The following is a 25,733-nucleotide window of genomic DNA, read 5'->3' as shown; positions in this document are numbered from 1 at the left end:
CTAATGTGGCAAATATGAATTCATATAACCCATATAAACAACAGATTTTTGGAGTCCTTAATAATTTTTTAAAATGTATAGGGGCCCTGTGAACAGAATATTTGAGAACTGCTGGTCTAACCTGAAGTTTATTTATTTTTGGCCATATGTAAAGGAGATACCCCTATTGCCTCACTTTCTGAGTCAGCTTTAATGAATATTAAATACATACATTATTTTTTGTTGCTTTATAGTATTGCTTGTACATCTTGGTGTTGTAAGGAGCACAGGCTGGGTGGATGTGTTGCAGTTTTGACTGTACCATTTACTATGTGATCACAGAAAGCTATTACTTGAACTTCCTCATCCTTAGTTTTTACACATGTAAAATAAGACTTATAGTGCTGTACATTGTTATGAGTTACGAGAATCAAGGATGTCTATGAAATTATTATGTAATTTGTAAATGTGCTAGAGTCATGTAAAGTGGTAATTTTTATATTCCCTTATTCAAAGGCATGTATTGGAAAGCTGGTAGAGAGGAATAGAAGGAGTTGGGATTTGAGGACAGTTCTCATTGCTCTGCCCTTTTTTTAGCTTTGTGAAAGCTGAGAGTTTCAATTTAATTGATCATAGGCTATGGTAAGAGACCTTCACATTGTAGGTTATGATGAACATAAAAAGATAGGCGATTTATTAGACATGGTCAAGAGAATTACTTTGGTTCCCTGAGCCACTCATCTCATTTGATACTTTATCTCTCTCCTGCATAGGAGATCAGTTAACATTGACTCATCTTTGAGTCACCAGCTTTTGAGTTCTGTTATGAGGGACTTACAGCCTCTATTATCACTCTTGTTCGACATATATATAAAACCGCTTCTGAAAATTTTGAAGCATTTTAGATCTTGATCAGTCTGTGCAGAATTAGGAGTTTAGATAAAAGTGAACCTTTCATATTAGGTAGACGGTGTATGGATGAGCAGGTGGGAAAAGTTTCTTTGTAACAGTATTTGTTATCCTTGTTCGTTTTAGTTTCATTACCACTTAGGAGTACTTTTTTCTCCCTAGGAGTACAGAAATTAAAATCATTTTCCCAAGTATGACCTTTGTCAGCCTAGTGCACACCAAGGAATTCCATAAATAGAACAATTCTGCATGGGTTTCCTTAAGTCAGTTTCTTAATATATTCAGTTTAATATAAGCCTTAGTTAAAAAGCTTAATGACACGGAGGTATAAAGGTGATACCTAAGGTAGGAAAGCACACTGGCTATTATTAACTTGTTTCCTTGCACTTGCAAGTTTATATCCTCACAAAGGACAACTAGTATAGTGACTGAAATCATGGCCATGGGAAATCTGAAGTCCAAGGAAGACAAACAGCTATAACCTTGAACATCATATGTGGCGAATGCTGAGTCCTGATATGGTTCCTTGTGGAAGGGAAGAAGTTTGCTGTCTGACATGTCTCTAGGAGACCAGCCTTCAAATAAATAAATAGAAAGCTTGATAGGAAATATTTCTAGAGCACTTCCCTGTGCCAGATGCTTTATGTGAACTTTCTTGTCTAATCCTTACAGTAACCCTAACATAGGTGCTAATTATTATCCTCCTTTTACAGATGAAGAGACTGAGGCTCTCAAAGTTGAAATAGCTTGCCCAGGGTCTCAAAGCTAGTAAGTGCTGGGCCTAAAATTCAAAACCAAGCCCTAACTAAATCCTGTGTCCTTAACACTGCTTTAAACTACCATGTCACAAAGAAGCTGAGAAGTGAGGGATGCTAAGTGCTTTAAATTATTTCATGTAATTCTTATAACAGCACTGTGAGGTTGGTGTAATTATTATCTGCCTTCTGCATATGAGGAAACTGAGGCTTAAAGGCAAGAGTTTGCTCCGGGTCATATTGCTACTAAGCAGCAGAATGGGATCCCAAGCCAAGCTGTCTGGCTACAGAGTCTGCTCTTACCACAGTTCTGTACTACCTGCCATATATGTTTCCTCTCCTCAGGCAACTCCCTATTTAGTTGGGAGGAGTGGGAGGTGTGGGAGAACTACAGAGAGACAGACATGTAAATGGGGTGATTAGTGGCATAACAGAAGTGTGTATAAAGTGCTTTTAGAACACAGATGGGGAAGCAATGACCAGATGGTGGCGGGGGGTGGGGTAGGGGTGCTGGTTAGAGAGGAGGTGACTCTGAAGGAGAACTTGAATAGTGAAGAGGAGCTTACCATGTGGGGCTAGTTATGGGATCAGAGTGATTAGCAGGCAGACATGTCTCTCAGGAGAAATAATGTGGCTGTGTTAACCTTGCTAAGTGTGGAGGAGCTTGGTGTATGAATTGTCTTTTTAATGTAATATCAGTTGAATTGTCTACGTAAAATAGATTTGAAATTTAGGTTCATGGTTTACAAATATAGAAAATTAAGAATGTTTCGAACTATTTGTACTTTGTTTTCTTTCTAGTTACGTGTAGTTTTGTATTAGTGTGCCATACTTTGCATAATAATGTGCACCGTACAAGCGATGGCTAATAGAGGTTTGTGACGATATTTAAATGCAGCAGGAGAACTCATTATTTAAAGGATCACTGAGGTGCCTCTGAAGAACGTAAATGAAGACACATTTTGAAACGATCACCACTGATTTATCTAGTTTATATATTTGGTTTAGGAGATTTGGGAGCACACTTATGTTTGCTAGTTCCTAATGTGAGAGAGTCAAGACTGTCAGACTGAAAGGCAAAAACCACACAGGACTCCCAATTACCTAATTTATATCTACTTGTTCTACTCTCTTCCTTAGGCGGGATGTAGTGACACTTGTATTCCTGACCATGAAATAAGACTGTAGTCTCTGAGTGCCTGACTTTGATTGGTCTCTCTGTTCTTGAATACAGTAAACATATTTGTTGAAGGGATGAGATGACATTTGAGCTAATTGTTAAGGGATAGTGTAGCTTTAGACATAGGAAGATGGGATGGAAGTTCAGTGTAGGTAGGAGAAATAGCAAAGGAACAGAATCAGGACACTGTATGATATCTTTAGGGATTCAGTAAGGAAGCCAGTTTGATGAGACTCAAGCACAGAGAAGGAAGAAAACCAGGATTCGTGTACCTGTTACATGCTGGGAATTCTACGAGGTGTTTCACATGTATGAACTCCTAAATCTTTGTAATAATCCTGTGAGGTAGCGTTTTATTAAAGAAAATAAAAGGCACAGACTTTTGTTTTTGGTTAAGAAAATAGTCTTTTCGCGGGGGGCGGGATCTGCAGCAGGGCAGAGCGCGGCCTCGGTTGCGGAGCGGAGCCGCAGGGTGGCAGCAGGAGCGCGGGGGACACCGGAGGCTTTCGGCCCGGGAGGACTGGGGAAGTTCGCGCTGGCGGCATGGGGCGGTGACGCCGCACTGGCCTTCCGCTCCTGCCAGCTGGTTGAGAGCAGGCGGAGGAGGAGGAGGGTGCACCTTCGCCAACGGCTTGCCTTCCTGGGCGGGCGCGCGGGCACCTTGCAGAACAAGGAGTAGCTTGCTGACTTTGAACGCGTGGCAAATATTTCAGAAAGCTTCACAATCAAGGTGGAGAGAGGAACAGTTATTCTTCCAAATTCATCTGCTTCAGCTATTATTCTTATTGGGAATGGACAATGGAATGTTCTCTAGCTTTATCATGATCAAAAACCTCCTTCTGTTTTGTATTTCCATGAACTTAGCCAGTCACTTTGGCCTTTCACAAATGCCAACCAGTTCTGTAAAAGATGAAACCAATGACAACATCACAGTATTCACCAGGATCTTGGATGGGCTCCTGGATGGCTATGACAGCAGACTGAGGCCTGGGCTCAGAGAGCGTATTACTCAGGTGAGAACGGACATCTACGTCACCAACTTCGGCCCAGTGTCTGACACGGAAATGGAATGCACCATAGACATGTTTTTCTGACAAAGCTGGAAAGACGAAATCCTTCAGTTTAAAGGTCCCATGCAGCGCCTGCCCCTCAACAACCTCCTTGCCAGCAAAATCTGGACTCCAGACACCTTCTTCCACAATGGGAAGAAGTCCATCGCCCACAACGTGACCACGCCCAACAAGCTGCTGCGGCTGGATGATGGCACTCTGCTGTACACCGTGCGCTTGACCATCTCGGCAGAGTGCCCAATGCAACTTGACTTCCCGATGGTTGCCCATGCCTGCCCTCTGAAATTTGGCAGCTATGCATATCCTAATTCCGAAGTTGTCTATGTCTGGACCAACGGCACAACCAAGTCGGTGGTGGTGGCAGAAGATGGCTCCAGGCTGAACCAATACCACCTGATGAGGCAGACAGTGGGCACAGAGAACATCAGCACCAGCACAGGTGAATACACAATCATGACGGCTCATTTCCATCTGAAGAGGAAGACCGGGTACTTTGTCTTCCAGACCTATCTCCCCTGCGTAATGACTGTGATCTTGTCGCAATTGTCCTTTTGGCTGAACCGAGAGTCAGTCCCAGCCGGGACAGTGTTTGGGTTGACCATGGTGCTGACCATGACAACCCTCAGCATCAGTGCCCGGAACTCTCTGCCCAAAGTGGCTTATGCGAAGGCCATGGACTGGTTCGTAGCCGTGTGCTACACTTTTGTGTTCTCTGCGCTGATCGAGTTTGCCACCGTCAACTATTTCACAAAGACAGGCTGGGCCTGGGACAGCCAAAAAGCCTTGGAAGCAGCCAAGATCAAGAAAAAGGAGTGTGAACTTACACTAAATAAATCAACAAATGCTTATACTACTGGAAAGATGACTCACCCCCCAAACATCGCAAAGGAGCAGACCCCTGCAGGGACCTCAAATGTCTCTTCAGCCTCAGTAAAACCTGAAGACAAGACTTCTGAAAACAAAAAGACTTACAACAGCATCAGCAAGAACGACAAAATGTCCTGAATTATATTCCCAGTCCTGTTTGGCACTTTCAACCTAGTTTACTGGGCAACATATTTGAATAGGAAGCCAGTGATTAAAGGGGCTACCTCTCCAAAATGAGCTGCCATGCTCCCAAACTCCAAGACAGCCATACGTTCAGTGACGGGCACCAAGGAGAGGTTGAGCTTGGGAGACCTCCCTTATTTGGGCACTATCTTTCAGGAAATTTTTGCATGTTTAATAATATGTACAAATAATATTGCCTTGATGTTTCTATATATAATGTCAGATGTTTCAAAGATGTCACATTGACAAATCAAGCCACTTTCTGGAAAAACAGGAAACAATGGCTCTGACACTCAGATGCTCAGTATCTTACACTGATAGTTTACAAACAAGTATATTTTTAACTGTTCCAGGTGTTACCTAACAATGTTTTTTATACTTTGAATGTCATTTCATACAAATTTTCCCAGCAAATAAATATTTTAGGAAATACTCCATGATTATTACTTGACCAACGCTCACAAGAAACAAATATCACAAAGAGCACATTTTTCATTGAAAAAGAAACTGTGGGCATTTATGTACAAAACTAATTACCTTTGATAATTCTTACTGTTCTGAAATTAAAAGTACTGCATGATCTTATGTTAAGAAATAGAATAAACAAATATTTATGCAGACATTTAATAACAGAAATATATGGTACATTAGATTAACAGATACAGTGTTTCCCCAAGGAAAAATTTAACTGCTTAAAAACTATTTTTTGTGGGGGAGGTGGGAATGAAACTTACTTCTCTCCCTCCGCCTCCCCCCACTAACTGAACAATGACCAAGAAAGAAAAGATCTTAAAAAGTAGTGTGATGACAGTCTTGGCATTTAGCCTGAGCATCCACTGTCTGAAACATTGACCACACCTCACTGCAGCCAGTGTGTAGTGCTTCAGTGGTGAGAAATTGTAAATGAGTTATTTTCCATTTTATTTCCCTGTATGTTATTTCATGATTGACTTATTGCTCTGTTAGCTTCTATATATGAATCTTAAATGTTCATTAAGAAATAAAAAATAAATAAATAAAGGAAAATAGTCTTTTTTAAGAGGAAACACAATTTTAGAAGTCATAAAATTCATTGTCATAAAATTCATAAAGTCATAAAGTCATAAAATTCATTGAAAACCTGAACCAAGCCAGTGGGAAACACAGAAGAAAAGTAGAAGATATATTTTAGCAATATGAAGTTGGGGAAATGGAGGTGGAACTGGTTGGCTGGAGAAAGGGGGAAGTAAAAGGTAACTTCAGGTTTCTTAGAGTCTGTGAAATCAGTGGTGCCAGTAAAACAGGAGAGGAGGAGCAAGTTGGAAGAAAAGGTGTTCCATTTACTTTTAAGCATAAATATATGGAATTTATAGAAGCAGTGAGAGCAAATGATGTTGCTAAGGAAAATATAGAAGAGAAAGAAAACAGGAAGAGAGAACCCAAGTTGTTTTAGTATACACAACAAACTTCTAATTCTCCATTATGGGAAATTTCAAACTTACTCAAGAGTTAAGAATTCAGTGAACCCCATTATATGTAGCCAGACAATCATTAACTTGTGGCCACTTTTGATCATCTGTATCTTCCCACGCTCCCCTCCCTTGATTACTCTGAAACAAATCTCTAGGAGTTGGGACCATAATCTATGTTTGTATGATTCTAAATTTTGTGTTCTTTATACAACACCTTCCCTCCTTGACGAAGCCTCATCCAACCTCTACCTGAATATTTTTAGAGATAGAAGGCATGCAGTGCATTGAGACAGTTGTGTCCTTTTTGACTGGCTCTAATTGTTAGAAAGTTTTCCCTTTTATTGAGTTGAAAACTCTAGCAGATTTATTATTTTGGCAAGGACACAAGAACCCATGCTGAAGTTAAGAGTAGATTTAGACTGCAGAATATTTTTATATTGGGTTTGTAGTAAACCCTTTTTCTCTAAAGATCACAGTGTTTGCAAACGGTTTTACTGCTGCCATGTGATGGAGATGTCACCAGCTGGCATTCAGGGTGCTTATAGAACAGTCTTGAAGAAACATCTTGGAGCAAAAACATATTTTAGATGTTAAAAAAGAGTATCTCAGATCCACATATGAGAAGGCTTGGCGTCTCTTGTAGGTGTAAAATTTTAAATATTTTAAAAATGTTAACAGAGTAACACATATTTTTAAATTAAACATGTTTTTTCTTTTAAACTTTTACTGAAGTGTAACTCACTGCTTAAAAAGTACACTAACTGTAAAAATATAGTTCAATGAATTTTTACAAAATGAACAAAACAGCGTTCAGAACAAGGAATAGAATTATTACCAGCATCCAGAAAGTCCCTCATATGCTACACTACCTTCCCTGCTCTGCCTAAGAGTAACTACTATCCTGACTTCTACCACCATTGCTCTGGGTGTGGGGCAGGGAGGTGCCTGTTTCTTAACTGTACATAAATTGAGCCATAGTGTTTACACTCATCGTTCTTCTAGCTTCTTTGACTCAACAGTATGTTTGTGAGATTAATCCATGTTATTGTGTATTGATGTAGTTTGTTTATTATATTTGCTGTGGCGTCTTCCACATGTACCTCAATTTATCCCTTCTATTGTTGATGGACAGTTGGATATTGCTGTTATGAATATTCTTATACGTGTTTTTTGGTGTACATTTATGCATATTTCTATTGGATATCTAGGGTTGCTGGGTCATAGGTTAAGCATCTATCCCTGTGTAGCAGATAATTGCCACACAGTTTTCAAAGTAGTTATGGCACACTAGCAGTTTCACATCCTTTTCAACATTTGATATTATCTGTCTTTTCATTTGAGTTAATGTACATAATTTGAAAATCAAATATAACAGAAGGACTTAGAATTAAAATCAGCGATTACTTCCCTAAACCCTCTACTTTCCTCCCCTAGGTCACACTCTTCAGAAGCAGTCATAAGTACTATTTCTATTTTTAACAACTTTTAAGAGGCAGTGATTAATAACACAGGTTTTGAAGCCAGACTACTTAGATTCTTTCCTTGGCTTCACTACTTACTAATTGTGTAACCTTGAGCAAGTTATTTAACCTGTGTCTCAATTTCCTCATCTACAAAATAGAGATTAATTATAGTACCTATCTCATAGAATTGTGAGAATTAATAAATGCAATGACTTTTATTATGTGGTAAGTACTCACTAAATGTTAGCTATAGTAATTAATTATGATGTTACCTATATTTTGCTCAACAAAGTCATACAGCTGTCTTGATTCAGCGACTTTAGATGTTTTCTATTGATTGACTTCCTGCTAAGATAGATGAAGATTTAGCTAAGTGATATCCTCTCTCACCTTCCCTTCTGTCTTTTCCCAATCTAGTTATGTCACTATTTTCAATTCATTCATTGAACTACGTCCTTATTTATATATAATAACATTTATGTTCTGTTCAGACTTAAATCTTCCTTTATTGAAATATTTATGTTATTGTTAGGTCTATACAATTATTTTTATTGCAGAGCTGCCTAATATGCAAGTTTATGCTTCCTTTTCTATATTCCAGTTTCAAAATCTTTGTGCCATTAAAGCACTATGGTCCTAGAGTCAAGTTTGAATTCTTTTTTATTCTCTTACCAAGTTGCCTTAACCAAATCTTCAAGATTTAATTGAAAAATGAACCTCTTCTCATGTCTTCTGCCTCTTCGATTCATTCCCTATTTCCTGGAGATCTCCTTCTTGGAGTTTCCATCACCTTCCCCAAATTGGACTTCTCTCTTGGATTACCAGACCTCTGTCATCTGGGTTTAGGACATCATTGCCTGCTTGACTTGGATCCACTATTTTCTGGATCACTTTCTTCTTTCTTGCTTTAGGCCCTCATTTTGCTGGCATATATCTTCATGTAACTTTTTAATAAAGTATGCAGTCTGCAGCAAGGCTCTTTGCTCTCTCTGAACCTGTGTGTGAAATGGGGAAATGATTTGCAGTGTGCCTCACCATGTTATTGTGAGTGAGGATCAAGCACAGTAATATATGTGAAACCATGACCATCCTTGTCAGATAACTTCAGACCAGGTTTAGAGCATGTATTCCAGCAGAAAACAGGTCGGTAATCAAATCAGCCTCAGGAACCGGCTCCAGAGTTATATTTGAGTTCTTTTATGGGCAAATTGTATCCTCCAAAATGTTGAAGCCCTAACCCTCAATGTAACTGTATTTGAGGTTATAGGACCTTTAAGGAGGTAATTTAAGTTAAATGAGGTCATAAGGATGGAGCTCTAATCCAATAGGACCGGCGCCCTTAAAAGAAAAGGAAGAGATACCAGGAGTATGTGTGCAGAGAAAAAAGTCGTGAGAGGATACAGCAAGAAGGTGGTTGTCTGTCGGCAAGGGCAGAGGTTTTACCAGAAACCAGCCCTCTTGGCACCTTGATCTTAGACTTCCACTGTGAGAAAGTAAGTTTCTGTTTTTTAAGCCACCCAGCCTGTGGTATTCTGTTGTGGCAGTGCTAGGAAACCAGGTTCCAATTTTGGCTCCAGTGTATAGTGTTTGTTAGACCTCTGGGACTGTTCGTTATGTACGGTGTGCTAATGCCTGGTTTGGGGGGATTAAGTGAGCAGATAAATGCTTTATACAGTCAGTACCTGGTATGGTAGCCATTTAGCAAATCTTTGTTTTTCATAAGCCTTAAAAGGGGCTTTAAGTTATTTTAATGGAGCTGTGTCATTTATGGTTTTGTTTCTTTAATCAGATAATTCTAACTAAACATTTACATACCAAAGCAATGACAAGAGCAGTTATCTCTGGGTAACTGGGTTAAGTTATTTTTAAAGTAGCTTTATTGAGATGTAATTCATACTCCATATAATTCACTTATTTAAACCTACAATTCAGTGGTTTTTAGTACATTCACAGATATATTACAACTATCACCACAGTCATTTTAGAACATTTTTATCACCTCAAAAACAAAACCCCATACCCTCAACCCATCATCCTCCTAGCCCATCTACCACCCCCAACCCTAAGCAACCACTGATTACTTTCTGTCTCTATAGATTTCTCTATTCTGGATTTTCATATGAATGAAATCACATAATTTGTGGCTTTGGGGCTTACTAGCTACCTACCTCTATTTGGATAATTTTTCTGCTCTTCTCTGTCTTCTCCCCTCCCCTCCTGCTGGCACTCCCTTTATGTGTATGTTGGTATACTTAATGGTATCATTTCTCTAAGGCTCAGTTTATTTTTCTTCATTTTTTTTCCTCTGTTCTTTGGCTTACATAACCTCTGTTGCTCTGTCTTTGAATTCACTACTTTTTTTTTCTTTTGACAGTTCATATCTACTATTCAGAACGCTTTTTGTGAACTTCAAAATTGCATTGTACTTTTTTAAAAATTTTATTTATTTTTTGGCCACTTTGGGTCTTTGTTGCTGCACGCGGGCTTTCTCTAGTTGCGGTGAGCGGGGTGCTACTTTTCATTGTGGTGCGCAGACTTCTCATTGTGGTGGCTTCTCTTGCTGCAGAGCACGGGCTCTAGGCGTGCAGGCTTCAGTAGTTGTGGTGCACGGGCTCAGTAGTTGTGGCACACGGGCTTAGTTGCTCCTTAGCATGTAGGATCTTCCCGGATCAGGGATCGAACCTGTGTCCCCTGCGTTGGCAGGTGGATACTTAACCACTGTGCCCCAGGGAAGTCCCTATTGTATTTTTCAACTCCAGAATTTCCACTTGTTTTTTTAAAAAATTATTCTTATATCTATTGATATTATACATTTGATGTGACATTGTCATAATACCACCCTTTACTTCTTTAATCATGCTTTAAAAATTTTTTTGTGAACATATTTGTAAGGGCTTATTTTGAAGTCTTTTTCTGTTAAGTCCAATACCTGGTCACTTTAACTGGCAGTTTGTGTTGACTGCTTTCTTTCTGCTTTAGGGATCATGCTTTCCTGTTTCTTTATATGCCTCATAATTTTTGTTGGAAACCAAATACTTTAGATAATATATTGTAGTAACTCTGGATACTGGTCCCCCTCTCCCAGGATTTATTATTTATTTATTTGTGTTTTAGTGATTTGCCTGGATTATTTTAGTGGAGTGTTAAATCTCTGACATTGTGCCTTTTGTTTTCAACAATGCCCTGGGACATTGTTCTACACACAAATCCAAGCAAAGTGTGGGAAGAGTTTAGGAGCTGTTTTATGTCCTGCCTTTCCCTCTCCTTCTCCCTCAGCAAAATCTTTGAGCCAGGGCTCTGGAGCTAGGGTTGGGGACAATGGCAAGCTTCTCTGTGAGTGACACCCCCACTCTAGCTGTTGGACCCTAGATGGAGGTGGGATGAGGGGTGGTAGCAGCCTGAGGTTCTCTTGGCTTGCCTCTCTTGGCATAGAACCACTGTTTCATGAGCCAGGGCAAGGACTATCAAGGCCTCAGTATTCTTAGTGTGCTATGCCCAAGGTAGAGTCTCTGTTTCTCAAGTGGGAACTCGGTCAAAGAAAGGAGCTCCCAACTTCTTGACCGTTCTTTCCCGGAACTTAGCCTAGTAATAGGTGGTCGAGGGCCAGATGAGAAACATTGATGCCCTGCACTTAACCAGGAAGAAAGCCCTCTGACAGGGTGCTGGGGAAGTGAGGCAGCCTGTGTTCTTCGCTTCAGCAATCCAGAGTGGAATCTCTTCCCTGCTGAGCAATCTTGGCTCCAACACCACCGACTCTCACCTTTCTTACCATATTTCTGTAGGTTTTCTTGAATGGAAGTTTCTTTGTTTGCCCTTAGGACCATTTCCAGAGGCTTTAATATTTGTTTTAATAATTTCACCAGCTTCACTGGGAACAGGTCAGTGGAGTGTCTCATGCTGTCATTATAAAAGTCCATCTTCCCAGGTTGGTTTTTAAAGTTTTCTACAAGAGGAAGTACAGATAGCTTGTAAAAGAAGGTTTGAGTGAGGGGAAAAGAAAGGGAACTTGAGTGCGAAAACAGTGACATTTTTAAGTTGATAGGTTCACAGGAGACATAGGCTAATGAAGGAAGGATTTTGTGGTATGATGGGAAGATAAAAGGAAGGGATAGAAGTAGCCTACTTCATTGTTTGGATTCCTTTATGAGTTTGGGCTATTTAAAGACTTGGACTAAAAGTTTTGAAAACCAAGTGTTCTTGGTGAATGTGTGGTTTCTGTTTAGTAGCTTGCTGAACAAATAGCTTTTGTTTTGTTTTATTGACATATAGTTGATTTACAATGTTGTGTTAATTACTGCTGTACAGCAGAGTGACTCAGTTATATGCATAAACATTCTTTTCCATTATGGTTTATCACAGGATACTGAATATAGTTCCCTGTGCTATACAGTAAGACCTTGTTGTTTATCCATTCTATATATAAAAACTTACATCTGCTAACCCAACCTCCAACTCCATACCTCCCCCAACCCTCTGCCCCTTGACAACCACCAGTCTGTTCTCTATGTTCATGGTTCTGGTTCTGTTTCATAGATAGGTTCATTTGTGTCATATTTTAGATTCCACATATAAGTTATATCATATGGTATCTGTCTTTCTCTTTCTGACATACTTCAGTTAGTATGATAATTTCTAGTTGCATCCATCTAGTTGCCATTGCTGCAAATGGCATTATTTTGTTCTTTTTTATGGCTTTTTTATGGCTAAGTAGTATCCCATTGTATATATTTAGCACATCTTCTTTATCCATCCATTCGTCTGTCAATGGACATTTAGGTTGTTTCCATGTCTTGGCTATTGTGAATAGTGCTACTATGAACATAAGGGTGCATGTATTTTTTTGAATTATAGTTTTGTCTGGATATATGCCCAAGAGTGGGATTGCTGGATCATATGGTAATTCTATTTTTAGTTTTCTGAGGAACCTCCATACTGTTCCCCACAGTGGCTGTGCACCAACTTACATTCCCATCAACAGGGTGGGAGGGTTCCCTTTTCTCCATAACCTCCCCAGCATTTGTTACTTGTAGACTTTTTTTTTTTTTTTTGTAGACATTTTAATGATGGTCATTCTGACCAGTGTGAGGTGGTACCTAATTGTAATTTTGATTTGCATTTCTCTAATAATTAGCAATGTTGAGCATCTTTTCATATGCCTATTGGCCATCTGTATTTCTTCTTTGGAGAAATGTCTCTTTAGAACTTTTGCCCATTTTTCGATTGCGCTGTGTTCGTTGTTGTTGTTGAGTTGTATGAGCTGTTTGTAAATTTTGGAAATTAAGCCCTTGTGGGTCGCATAGTTTGCAAATGTTTTCTTCCATTCTGTAGGTTGTCTTTTTGTTTTGTTTATGGTTTCCTTTGCTGTGCAAAAGCTTGTAAGTTTGGTTAGGTCCCATTTGTTTATTTTCACTTTTATTTCTATTGCCTTGGAAGACTGACCTATGAAAACATTGGTACGATTTATGTCAGAGAATGTTTTGCCTATGTTCTCTTCTAGGAGTTTTATGGTATCATGTCTTATGTTTAAGTCTTTAAGCCATTTTGAGTTTACTTTTGTGTATGGTGAGAGGGTGTTGAACAAGTAGCTCTATCCCACTGTTTAGTGTGTTATTTTAAAATGGAATACATTTTTTCTGATTCTAGTTTATTTTTGTGCCTAAATCCTTTTAGCAACCCCCCTAGAAGCATTAATAAACCCAAATTAGACTTTACTACTTATAACATTTAAGTCACACACCTGTGAGAAATTTTTTAATCAAATTTTAACTTTATACTTGACAAGAAAAGTTGATTCATAGAGCAGCTGTGATTTAGCAAACTTGGATTATTATATTCAAGGTTGCTAGTGTATGTAGTGCTTTTTGTGATTTTTTTTTTTTAATAGAGTGACAGTTATATGTTCTTCAGGAGCCATAAGTCTTGTTTATTAAAAACACTCAGCTACAACGTCGTATTAACATGATAAATGTAGTTTCTTTTTTTCCTCTCAAAAATTTGGTGCCAGTCTGTCTGAATCAAATGATTTCAATGGAAATTAGGAAACTAAAGGGGCTTTCTGTTTTCCATCTGTTTTCAGAAGCAAGAGAAAAGCACTGAGCATTGTCTGTATACCTCCTTATCTTTCCCTAAGAATTTTTTCTTTAATCCTGTTCATTGGGAAACTGTAAAATAGTATTTCTCCCTCTCTATCACTGTCTTTCAGTATAAATTGTTGTGGGCTATTCATATTTTCTAAATGTTTGTTTCATTTTTTTATGTTGGATTTTTATAAATCAGATCAATACATACTTCAGTCCCGATAGTGTGTGTGAGGGGTAAAGATAATTGTGAAACCAGGTCACATTTGAGATTTCAAGGCATAAGTGCCCAGCAGTTTAAATGACTGCAAGATAAAGAAGAATGAAAACAGTGCATGTGGTCTGCTGTGATGTAGGACCTAAAGCTGATTATAGAAAGTGTTTAAGGTTTGGGTAGGCTTGAGGAATAGGGAAAACCTCCAGTTGGTACAAAAGGCTTGAAAGCAGGAATATGCATGGCATCTTCTGGGTCCATGAGGTGACTACACTTCCTAGATTGGAAGGTTTCTAATAAGGAAAAATACCATTGGAAAGATTAATTGTGGTAGACCTTGAATATGAAACCAAGAACTTTTGACTATCTTTTATACTGTGTGTGGTTAGTGAGAAGGCATTAAAGCTTTTGAGCAGACAAATGTCATGTCTAGTGACAGCGTGTAGGGTTAGTTGAAAACTATAGGCCCTCAAGCCCAATTTTCTCATTTTCTTTGTCCTTTGCTTTAATGGAGGAGTATGAATTATGTTTCAAATTAAAGTTTTTAAAGCGTACAGTTTATAACTCACCACAAGCTTCTACATAAAACCCAAGAGTATTAACAATGAGCACATAAAGACCTGAATAATTCATAGGTATCTGAAGTGTTACGTAGTCAACTAGTCAAACTAGCTTGAATTCTGGTTATGCCACTCACTGTGTAATGTTGAACAAATTCTTTAACCTTTCTAACCCTCACTCCTTTCGTCTGGAGTGGGAAGCTAATCATATTGCCCACTCAGGATTTTAAGCATTGAATAAGATATAAAGCATGTAAAGCTCTTAGCACACTGCCTGGCAGATAGTAAACATCTCTGATAAACACCTTTGCTGCTGTCAATTGTTGTTGTTATTATTATTTATCATTATCTAGTACTAATCGCTATCCAATTTTATTGTTTCCATGGAAGATTGCATTCTGAATTTCGATCTTTTACTGTAGGAACACTTTTCCCATCTGGTCCAGAAAGAACCTCTCTCCTGTCCCACTCAAGTTTCAGGGCCCACTGGTGGCTTCTAGATTTTCTTTTCCTTTGTTCTGGGTGTCCTGCCTTGTCAATGAGGGCATGCCAAAAAAACAGGAAGTCTGGGTCCCACCAAGAAGGCACTGTTTGCTGCCAGTTATGGGGGAGTGTGGTAAGCTCTGGTTTCATAGGGCACATGCAGCATTAGATGTTTGTTTTGTGTTGTTTTCCTACAGGTAGGTTTTGTTATTACGCTTTAAAGTGTGGTGTTTATTATCCAGAAATTTAGACTTATCTTTACTTTTGTCAGGTTTAAGCCGTTTTTCCCATTCCAAACCTTGCAAGGATTCGAAGAAGATGATGAAGAGCATATCCATATACAACAATGGGCACTTACTGAAGGCCGCCTTAAAGTTACATTGTTAGAATGTAGCAGGTATGTTCTTTGTTTTGTCATTACTACATTATAGGAAAGAAAGTACACTGAAAATGTACTTGAGCAGTATTTGTGTTTATTCCCCGCTGTGTAAGTTTATATTGTATTATCTATAAATTCTTTAATTGTAAATTTCATAAAAGTAGTGCTTTCCAACTTATAAAAAATACAAACTATATTTTAGAAAGCATTCTAATGGCGGGGGTGATCATTTATCCTGCAGTAATTTCCAAACTTTTTAGATACATAATGCTCTGTTGGCATATTTCTTACTACCTATTAGAAAGCTGTTCATAGCATAACAGTTTTGAGAACTGTTTTTGATCATTGGAAATACCCTGGAAAGTTGCAAAATCAGACTTGTAAACTCCTGTGATTCTTAAAATTTTAGAGCTGGAAGGGAATCTCAGAAGTAATCTTGCCCAGCCTCTTTATTTTTCCAGCCCCATAGTCTAAGCTGTGTTCATACTTTGCTTGAACTACTTACTACGTTAGCCTCCTTACTTATCTCCTAACACGGGTTACCATTATGACAACCAGAATGAGCTTTTCAAAATGCATATCTGATTGTCACTTTCCTACTTAAAATTCTCTAATGGCTTCCCCATTCCTCTTAGAATATAGACCCAAATCTTTTTCATGGCTTGCATGCCCCTCTTTACCTCTCTAGTTTCTTTCTCCACTCAGCCCCTCACTCACAGCGCTCCAGCCACATAGGCCTTCCTAAGAGAAGAGGTTGGCAAACTTTTTCTCTGAAGGGCCAGATAGTAAATATTTTAGGCTTTGTGATTCACATGGTTTCTGTTGCAACTACTCAACTCTGCCTTGCAGTGTGAAAGCAGTCATAGATAGACAACAGGTAAATGAATGGGCATGGCATGGCTGTGTGCCCGTAGAACTTTATTATATGAATTTTATAATTTTTATGTGTCATAAAGTTCTTTTGATTTGTTTTTTTCAGTCATTTAAAAATGTGAAAACCATTGGTAGCCCACAAGCCTTAAAAAACCAGCAGTGGACTGGATTTGGCCCATGGACCGTAGTTTGCCATTCCCTGCCTTAGATATTTTAACGTACCAAGCTCCTGTGTTGACTCTCCACTATTCTCCTGGCTGAAGGCCCTACCCCATCTTCTGTTCCTTAAGACTAGCCTTTCTTGCTTCACCTTAAAAACTGCCTCCTTACTGTGTCTCCTGATCATTACAACTACAAATACACTATCCTTATTGCTACATTTCTGTGACCACTTATTTGTTGCTTAATCACTCTATTTTTATTTTCAGTCCATAATAAAAAATAAGTGCTTGAGTCCAGAGGTTTTATTTTATACCAAATATACCTGTATCCTTGCTAATAGGTTAATTTTGCGTATACTAATAATATGCTAAATATTTTTTTAAGTCTTGGAGTGAATCAATATTGTGTACGATTATGTCACAAAGTCTAGTTTAAAGGGAATTCTTTTATCAAAGAAAGACTGAATATGCTGTAAATTTTGTAAAAGGGACTGCAATGTACAGTAAAATGATATATACAATAAAAATACGGCTCTACGTAAGTCTGAATTTGAAGTAGCTAAGCCAATACGCTATGGTAAGCATAAGTATTAAATCTCTCCTGTCTAAAATCTAACTATAATTTACAATTATATAAATTATATAAATATCTAATTATAAATATCTAATTATAATTTGGGCTTATATTATCATTTGGAAGGATTTTTATCAAGTGGCCTGTGTCTGAGGAAATTTTGGACTGGTACTTTCAGTGAATTTTCTTATAGATTCACAGGCATCAAAATCATACCATTGGATTACCTTTTCCAAAATAATCATAGCAACTTCTAAACATTTGAAAGGCAGCTTTGTAAAAAATTTCTTGACTCTTCTGTTGCTAATTCCTACCTGCCTATTCACCCGCCCATCCCCAAACTTGCAAAGATAGCCTTGAAGAAGATTCATTGATTGATTCATTGAACAGATATTTAATGCAGTGTATATGATGTGTAATCGGTACTGTGCTAGGAACTTTAAAAAACTAGTTCTTTTGTCTTGGTGTTGCTGATGGGATTATGGATTAATTATATGTCTGTTGTTTGCGGCTTTTTTTTTTTTTTTGCGGTACGCGGACCTCTCACTGTTGTGGCCTCTCCCGTTGCGGGGCACAGGCTCCGGACGCGCAGGCTCAGTGGCCATGGCTCACGGGCCTAGCCGCTCCGCGACATGTGGGATCTTCCCGGACCGGGGCACGAACCCGTGTCCCCTGCATCGGCAGGCGGACTCTCAACCACTGCGCCACCAGGAAGCCCCCTGTTTGCGGCTTTTTAACCACTTGCTATTGCTGTCTCCTTTGCTCACCATTCTCTTGCTTTATTTGAGATACTGCTCACTTAAAACCTTGGGTCAGCCTTGAACCCAAGACTGCATGAAGGCATTGAGAGAGTGTAGTCAGGCATTATTTAGGTCATGTTGAATTGAGATAAATAATACAAAGAAAAACATTACAATTTATGAAGTATATGTATCCTATTTTATTTTAATAAGGAACTGTATAATGAATCTCTGAAAGAATATACAAGAAACCAATAAAAATTTTTATGGGGAAAAGGTTGAAGGAACTGAGTTAATGATGATGGACAGGGGTGAAGATGAGAGCCAAACTTTTCACTATAACCTTTTTTATACTGTTTGATTTTTGTGACTGTATCACCTTGTCAAAAAATTTAAAAATAAAGACCAGTATTTCTGGAGAGTTGAAGGAGAAAACATGGACAGTAGTTCATGTTCTTATGTTAGTCCTTGTAGGCCAGCACCTTTCCCAGGTGACAGCTTAATCTTGGGAACAAGCACACTATCTCAATAGTGTTTTAGTCACTATCTTTATAAACCCAACCGTGTAAAGTTACTTAATGTTGTGGTGCTATGTGTTATTCACACAGTTTAAGGATCACTTAAAATTGTTAATGAAGGAGAGAATAAATTACTAATTACTACTTTCAACTCATTCCTGCTTTTTTATTCTTCTCATATTCTTATTAAAATCTTTCTTACATTGTTGTTTTTCTTCTGACCATTTTTGTTAGTAGAAAAAAAAGAACACAAGGTGCTCCTGTGTTGAGTGCATAAACATTTATAATTGTTATATCTTCTTCTTGGATTGATCCTTTCATCATTATGTAGTGTCCCTCCTTATCTCTTATAACAGTCTTTATTTTAAAGTCTGTTTCATCTAATATGAGTATTGCTACTCCAGCTTTCTTTTGATTTCCATTTGCATGGAATACCTTTTTCCATCCCTTCACTTTCAGTCTGTATGTGTCCCTAGGTCTGAAGTGCATCTCTTGTAGACAGCATATACGTGGGTCTTGTTTTTTGTATCCATTCAGCCAGTCTGTCTTTTGGTTGGGACATTTAATCCATTTACATTCAAGGTTATTATCGATATGTATGTTCCTACTGCCATTTTCTTAATTGTTTTGGGTTTGTTTTTGTGGGTCTTTTTCTTCTCTTGTGTTTCCCACCTAGAGATGTTTCTTTAGCATTTGTTATAAAGCTGGTTTGGTGGTGTTGAATTCTCTTAGCTTTTGCTTGTCTGAAAAGCTTTTGATTTCTCCGTTGAATCTGAATGAGATTCTTGCTGGGTAATCTTGGTTGTAGGTTTTTCTCTTTCATCACTTTAAGTATATCCTGCCACTCCCTTCTGGCCTGCATAGTTTCTGCTGAAAAATCAGCTGATAACCTTATGGGGATTCTTTTGTATGTTATTTTTTGTTTTTCCCTTGCTGCTTTTAACATTTTTTCTGTGAATTTAAATTTTCTTAGTTTGATTAACATGTGTCTTGGTGTGTTTCTCATAGGGTTTATCCTGTATGGGACTCTCTGTGCTTCCTGGACTTGGGTGACTATTTCCTTCCCCATGTTAGGGAAGTTTTCGACTATAATCTCTTCAGATATTTTCTCAGACCCTTCTTTTTCTCTTCTTCTCCTGGGACCCCTATAATTCAAATGTTGGTGCACTTAGTGTTGTCCCAGAGGTCTCTGAGACTGTCCTCAATTCTTTTCATTCTTTTTTCTTTATTCTGCTCTGTGGCAGTTATTTCCACCATTTTGTCTTCCAGCTCACTTATTTGTTCTTCTGCCTCAGTTATTCTGTTATTGATTCCTTATAGTGTATTTTTAATTTCAGTTATTGTGTTGTTCATCTCTGTTCTTTAGTTCTTCTAGATCTTTGTTAAACATTTCTTGTATTTTCTCAGTCTGAACCTCCATTCTGTCTCCAAGATTCTGGATCATCTTTACTATCATTACTCTGAATTCTTTTTCAGGTAGATTGCCTATTTCCTCTTCATTTATTTGGTCTTGTAGGTTTTTACCTTGCTCCTTCATCTGTGACATATTTTTTAGCTCTCTTTTTTTTTTTTTTTTTTTTATAAGTGGGACTGTGTTCCTATCTTACTAGTTGTTTGGCCTGAGGCTTCCAACATTGGAGTTTGTAGGCTGTTGGGTAGAGCTGGGTCTTGGTGCTGAGATGGTGACCTCAGTGAGACCTCACTCCGATGAATGTTCCCTGGGGTCTGAGGGCCTCTGTTAGTCCAGTGATTCAGACTCGGAGCTCCCACTGCAGAAGCTTCAGCCCGACCCCCGGCTCGTGAACCAAGATCCCACAAGACACGAGGGGCGGCCAAAAAAAAAGAAGATAACAAAGTAAAAAATAAAATTAGACTAGGAAACTAAAAGATGTGTTAGAAAGAATATAAAAGTAAGGGGCTTCCCTGGTGGCGCAGTGGTTGAGAGTCCGCCTGCCGATGCAGGGGACATGGGTTCGTGCCCTTGTCTGGGAAGATCCCACATGCCGCAGAGCGGCTAGGCCCGTGAGCCATGGCCACTGAGCCTGTGCGTCCAGAGCCTGTGCTCCGCAGTGGGAGAGGCCACAACAGTGAGAGGCCTGTGTACTGCAAAAAAAAAAAAAAAAAGAAAAGAAAGAATATAAAAATATAGATGAACCAACAACCGGAAGGTACAACAGTACCACAATAGTAAAAAAGAGGAGGAGGGGAAAGGAGAAAAGGGTGGGGGGGAGGCTTAAGCAAGGGCGAGGTTTGGGCAGTGGGCGGGGCCTATACTTAGGACCCACAGAGCTAGAAAAGGCCCTGGAGGTTGTGGGGGGTGGGGCTTAGGCTCAACAGAATAGAAGGGGCCCAGACGTGGCCCCCTCCCCTGGTCTCAGAGGGCAGGTGACCTCACCTGGGAGCCCAGCAGGCTTCCTGGGCTCGAGTGGGCAGGGCAAATGCCCTCCTCCCAGAGGGCCCCTCCCACCTGCCTCTCCTGATCTCCGTGGCCTCAGGGGGACTGATCCTGTCTGACCTCCACTTCTCCTACTCTTCAGTCCCCCCGCATCCTACCAGTTCACTTAGGGGTTCCTCCCATCTCCTTTGGTGTCAGGGTCTCCTACCAGTGGCCAGCAGGCGCCATAGTTGTGGGGAGACGCTAACTCAGCATCTTCCCACACCGCCATCTTGACTCCGCCCACTCTAAGCTTTTTAGAGCTTGACCTTGAATCAAGTAAAAAGAATGTAACTTTAATAATTTTTTCCCAAAATCCATGAAATGGAACATCATATTTATCATCCACAGACAATGATGGCTCTGTTCAAGGACTTCTTTCTTTTTATTTTTTAAACTTTATTTTGAAATAATAAAATGTTTCTGTGTGAGGATTTTTTCTTTTTTAACTTTATTTTGAAGTAATCTCAGACTTACAGAAGTCTGTTTGAAGATTTATCAAACTTAGCTGTTGTAAGGCTTTGAGAGTGAATTTTGCCAATGAGGAAACAAGTTAGAAGTATTCATAGAAAACTGTTTACTGAAAATACTGGAGTTGTACAGCTGGAAGCTTTATGCTTTAGAAGGCAACATGAAGTGGAAATAGTACTGGCTTTTGAGTTAGAAAGTGCAGTGTTCACATCCTAGCTATGTGCTCTTACTGTTATGTGTTCTCAGGGAAATTACACATCTATAAAAATGGACAAGGGTGCTACCTTGCTGGTAATTGTGATCAGAGGTAGGTAAATAAACCACAGTTCCCTACCACATAGTAAGGCTTCAGTAGATATGGCTTCTATTATTATGCCTTAATATAATCATTATCTTGTTTATCAAGAAGAAAACAAATCCTTAAACAAAGTGTTCTTTTTTGCATATTTGGTTATGAGAACTGGAATTTGAATTTTATTAATTTGAAAGGGTCTCACACTGTAAAGAGAAGTTCTTTTCTAATTATATGAAATAACAGTTTTGAATTTCCAAAATAAAGCTTGAGAATGGAAACACAGTTTTGTTTGTAAAAATTGGTTCTATTTACCAAAAAGCAAAGTCATTCTGAATAGTTGCTTTTTTTTTTTCGCATTGCCTAAGGCTAGATTTTAACCACAGAAGAACTCAATTGCTGTATTTGTAGTATTGTTATTAGACTAAATTATTTCACATTAGTATTACAATCATATTAAGATTATTATTTTTAAATTTATAATTTATAGTCCATCTTCTAAAAGGATTTTAGGTATTTTGCAAAAATGATATACCTATGTGCAGTTAAATAGAAAGTAAATTAGATCAAAAACAACCATGTAGAGAAGAGAAGATCGGTTTTCTGGAAGCAAAGGAAACTTGATGGAGTTCCTAGTTTTTATTTCTTGATAAACTGTGCATGTTTTTCAGGGGAAAAGAAATTCTGACCTCAGATTCTAGGAGGGATTTGTCCCCTACATCTTTGTTGTACAATGTAATGGGTCTCTTTTCCCTTCCCTTCTCTTCTCTTCTCTTCTCTTCTCTTTTCTCTTCTCTTCTCTCTTTTCTTTTCCAGTTTTAGCAACCAGTTATATTTTTTAAAAAACAAACTTAAGATTATAGTAGTGAAGGCAAAGCCTATGAAGTTCTGTTGTGTGAGAGTTCTGTACTCTAGAGCGGTATATTTAGGATAGTCAGTCCTAATTATAGATAGAAGTTCTAATTAAGGTCAGTTCTTCACTGACTCACACACTGTTCTAAAGCCTCTATTTTCTCAGCACCTTTTAAGAGTGCTGTTTTACTGGGTTCCAAAAATACATCATTTTTAAAATTTTTAAATGTTAACACAAATACAGGAAAACCACAGCGCTTGACATTCTTCTTTCATTACCAAGAGTTCTCCCTTATTCCATAATTATCTATCACCAGCATGGACTCATGGATTCCTATTTTTTTCAATCACTGTAATTCTTTACCATCCTTAATTATTTTGGTGCCTAAATTGTCTCATATATGACCACTAGGAGCCTCTTCAAATAACCCGGTATTTTTTTCTTTGCTTTTCTTCTTCTTCTCCCCCTCCCCCTCCTCCTCCCCACCCCCCTCCTCCTCCTTCTTTTCTTTCTTCTTTTTTTTCTTTTTTTCTTTTTTTTAGGTCTTCACTACTTTCTGGTACATATAACAAGCTGTTCCAGGTTCATTTTATATCTTCCCCATCACAGTCCTAGAATCGGCTATTTTTCCAAAAAGCCCTGGTTCCTTTTAGTAGGGAATGATATTAGGAATCAAGATCTGGGTGTTGGGTATGTTCATTGCTACTTCATATATTCATAGGGCCCTTCAGTGAGCAGAATTAGAAAATACAATATATGTGAACACACTTGTAAACATATACATACATACACACACACACACACACAGATACACAATTTAGAAATCATGAGTTCACCTGATACTTCCATTTCTATTTCATCCTCATAGGTTTGTTCCTTGCCTTGGTTCTTCCCTGCCTTGGTTCTTCCCCCTTTTGTATTTTTATGTCCCTTGAGCCCTGACTCCCAATAACATCAGCACTTTGACTCATTTGCTCAATCCTATACTACATCTCAGATAGTTCTGAAATTGCTTTGTCCCTACGTGAACAGAGAACATACTTACTGAAAGGAATTCAGGATTTATTTGCAGTTCTCCCCTACCCTACCCATTGAGGGCATGTGGTCATGTACTGTATTCATAAATTAGAATAATTTTTCCCCTTTAGTGTGGTTATGTTGTTCATTTGAAATGTAGTTGGGTTCGTTTCAGTTTGCTCTCAGTTTCAGTCTCCCCCCACCCCTGCCTTTCTATCCTTATTGATCCCTATTTTTTCATATGTAGAGCATTAACGTGCTTCTATGACACAAAACTATACAAAAATATATACAGACAACCCTTACTCAGCCTGGCACTGTGTTAACCAAAACCTTGCATGTCAGAACAGTGCAAAGCAGGGACACAATTCTGTTACGCAGTTAACACAAAGTGAGGACTGCCAGTAATATCATTTGGATCTTCTTTACTGTTTTTTATTTTTATCTAGTTTGGTCAATTAGTGAATAAAGTGTGTTTAAATCTTCAACCGTGACTATTAATTCATCTCTTCTTTTGTAATTTGATTATTAGGTGCATATTTCTTTTTTTTTTAACATCTTTACTGAAGTATAATTGCTTTACAATGGTGTGTTAGTTTCTGCTGTATAACAAAGTGAATCAGCTATACATATACATATATGCCCATATCTCCTCCCTCTTGCGTCTCCCTCCCACCCCTCTAGGTGATCACAAAGCACCAAGCTCGTCTCCCTGTGCTATGCGATTGCTTCCCACTAGCTATCTGTTTTACATTTGGTAGTATATATAAGTCCATGCCACTCTCTCACTTCGTCCCAACTTACCCGTCCCCCTCCCCATGTCCTCAGGTCCATTCTCTACATCTGCATCTTTATTCCTGTCCTGTCCCTAGGTTCTTCAGAACCTTTTTTTTTTAGATTCCATATATATGTGTTAGCATACAGTATTTGTTTTTCTCTTTCTGACTTACTTCACTCTGTATGACAGACTCTAGGTCCATCCCCTCGCTACAAATAACTCAGTTTCGTTTCTTTTTCATATTTCTTCTTGACATAGTGACTCTCTTATCATTATGAAGGGTTCCTCTTTGTCTTATAATATTTCTTGCCTTAATATTTATTTCATCTGATATTGATATAGCATCTACAGATTTCTTATTATTTTCATGGTGTGTGTGTGTGTAGATATATATCTTTTTTTTAACAACCTTTTACTTTCGATCTATTTGTGTCTTTATATTTAAATTGTATCATATGTCATAAACAGTTGGCTCTTGCTTTTATGTGTATAACAATCTCTGCCTTTTCATTGGAGTGTTTAGTTCCCTTACACTTAATGTAGTTATTGATGAGGTTGTGTTTTTAGATCTGGCATTTTGCCATTTGTTTTTTTGTCTCATCTGTTTTTTTTTCCCTCTCCTCTGTTTCTTTTCATCCTTCCTGTCTTGTGAATCAAATATTTTTTAGTATTCCATTTTAATTCCTTTATTGGCTTGCTAACTATAGTTTTATACTGTGTATATGGTTGCTCTAGGAATTGGAGTATGCATCTTTAATGTATCCCATATACTTAGAATATTGTTACTTAAGGTAAATTACAAGAACCTCATAATAATTTATTTCCATTTATGCCCACATCATCAGTGTTGGTCATATACGGGTATCCCCTGCTTTTTGAAAGTTCGCTTTACGCCACTTCACCTTTATGAAAGACCTACTTTAGTACCTGTTTTTGCTAACTGAAAGAAATTTGAAGAGGATTTTTACTTTTACAGAAATTGAAAAGAGAAAATGTCATTCAACCTTTGTTTTGCAGCAAGCTGACACCACCAAGCTCCTTCTCTGGGAACTACATTCAGCATCCCAGCATCAAGCCGCCGTAGCTTTGAACTGTGTCTGTGAACATCTGTGCTTTATCTTGATTTATTTTGTGCATCCGTTAGCAAGATGTGTCCTAAGATAATTGCTTCTGCACTTTACACCATTTTTGCTTACAAAAAGTTTCATAAGAATGGTCTACTTTTGGATAGCAGGGAGAAACCTGTCTATTACATTCATATATGTTATTAACCCATCAATAGTGTTATTTTTAGCTTTAAACAGTCATATGTCTTTTAAAGAAATTAAAAGAAACAAATATTTTTTGCATCTACTGTATATTTAACATTTCTGTTGCCCTTCATTCCTTCCTTCAGATCAAAGTTACCATCTGGTATCCCGTCCCTCCAGCCTCAAGAACTTCCTTTAGCAT

The 25,733-nt window shown here is 38.3% G+C and overlaps 2 protein-coding genes across 4 annotated transcripts in view; both read left to right on the top strand.

The window, feature by feature from the left end:
- PDZD8 (PDZ domain containing 8) overlaps positions 1-25,733 on the top strand; it is a 98,665-nt gene that overhangs the window by 13,038 nt on the left and 59,894 nt on the right. For 2 of the 3 annotated variants that reach the window (XM_032607385.1, XM_032607383.1), the window contains exon 2: positions 15,463-15,588. The exons of the other annotated variant lie outside the window; for it this stretch is intronic. In XM_032607385.1, coding sequence (XP_032463276.1) covers positions 15,463-15,588 — 126 coding nt within the window. The remainder of the gene's footprint in view (positions 1-15,462; positions 15,589-25,733) is intronic. 3 annotated transcript variants of the gene reach the window in all.
- LOC116741222 (gamma-aminobutyric acid receptor subunit alpha-5-like) lies at positions 3,615-5,904 on the top strand. The gene is given in 1 exon segment (XM_032607388.1): positions 3,615-5,904. A coding segment is annotated over 1 exon segment (1,383 nt). The 3' UTR covers positions 4,998-5,904.

The sequence above is a fragment of the Phocoena sinus genome, chromosome 16 (genome assembly GCF_008692025.1).
Source record: "Phocoena sinus isolate mPhoSin1 chromosome 16, mPhoSin1.pri, whole genome shotgun sequence".
Taxonomy (NCBI): domain Eukaryota; kingdom Metazoa; phylum Chordata; class Mammalia; order Artiodactyla; family Phocoenidae; genus Phocoena; species Phocoena sinus.
This window is presented reverse-complemented; position numbering and strand designations above follow the sequence as displayed.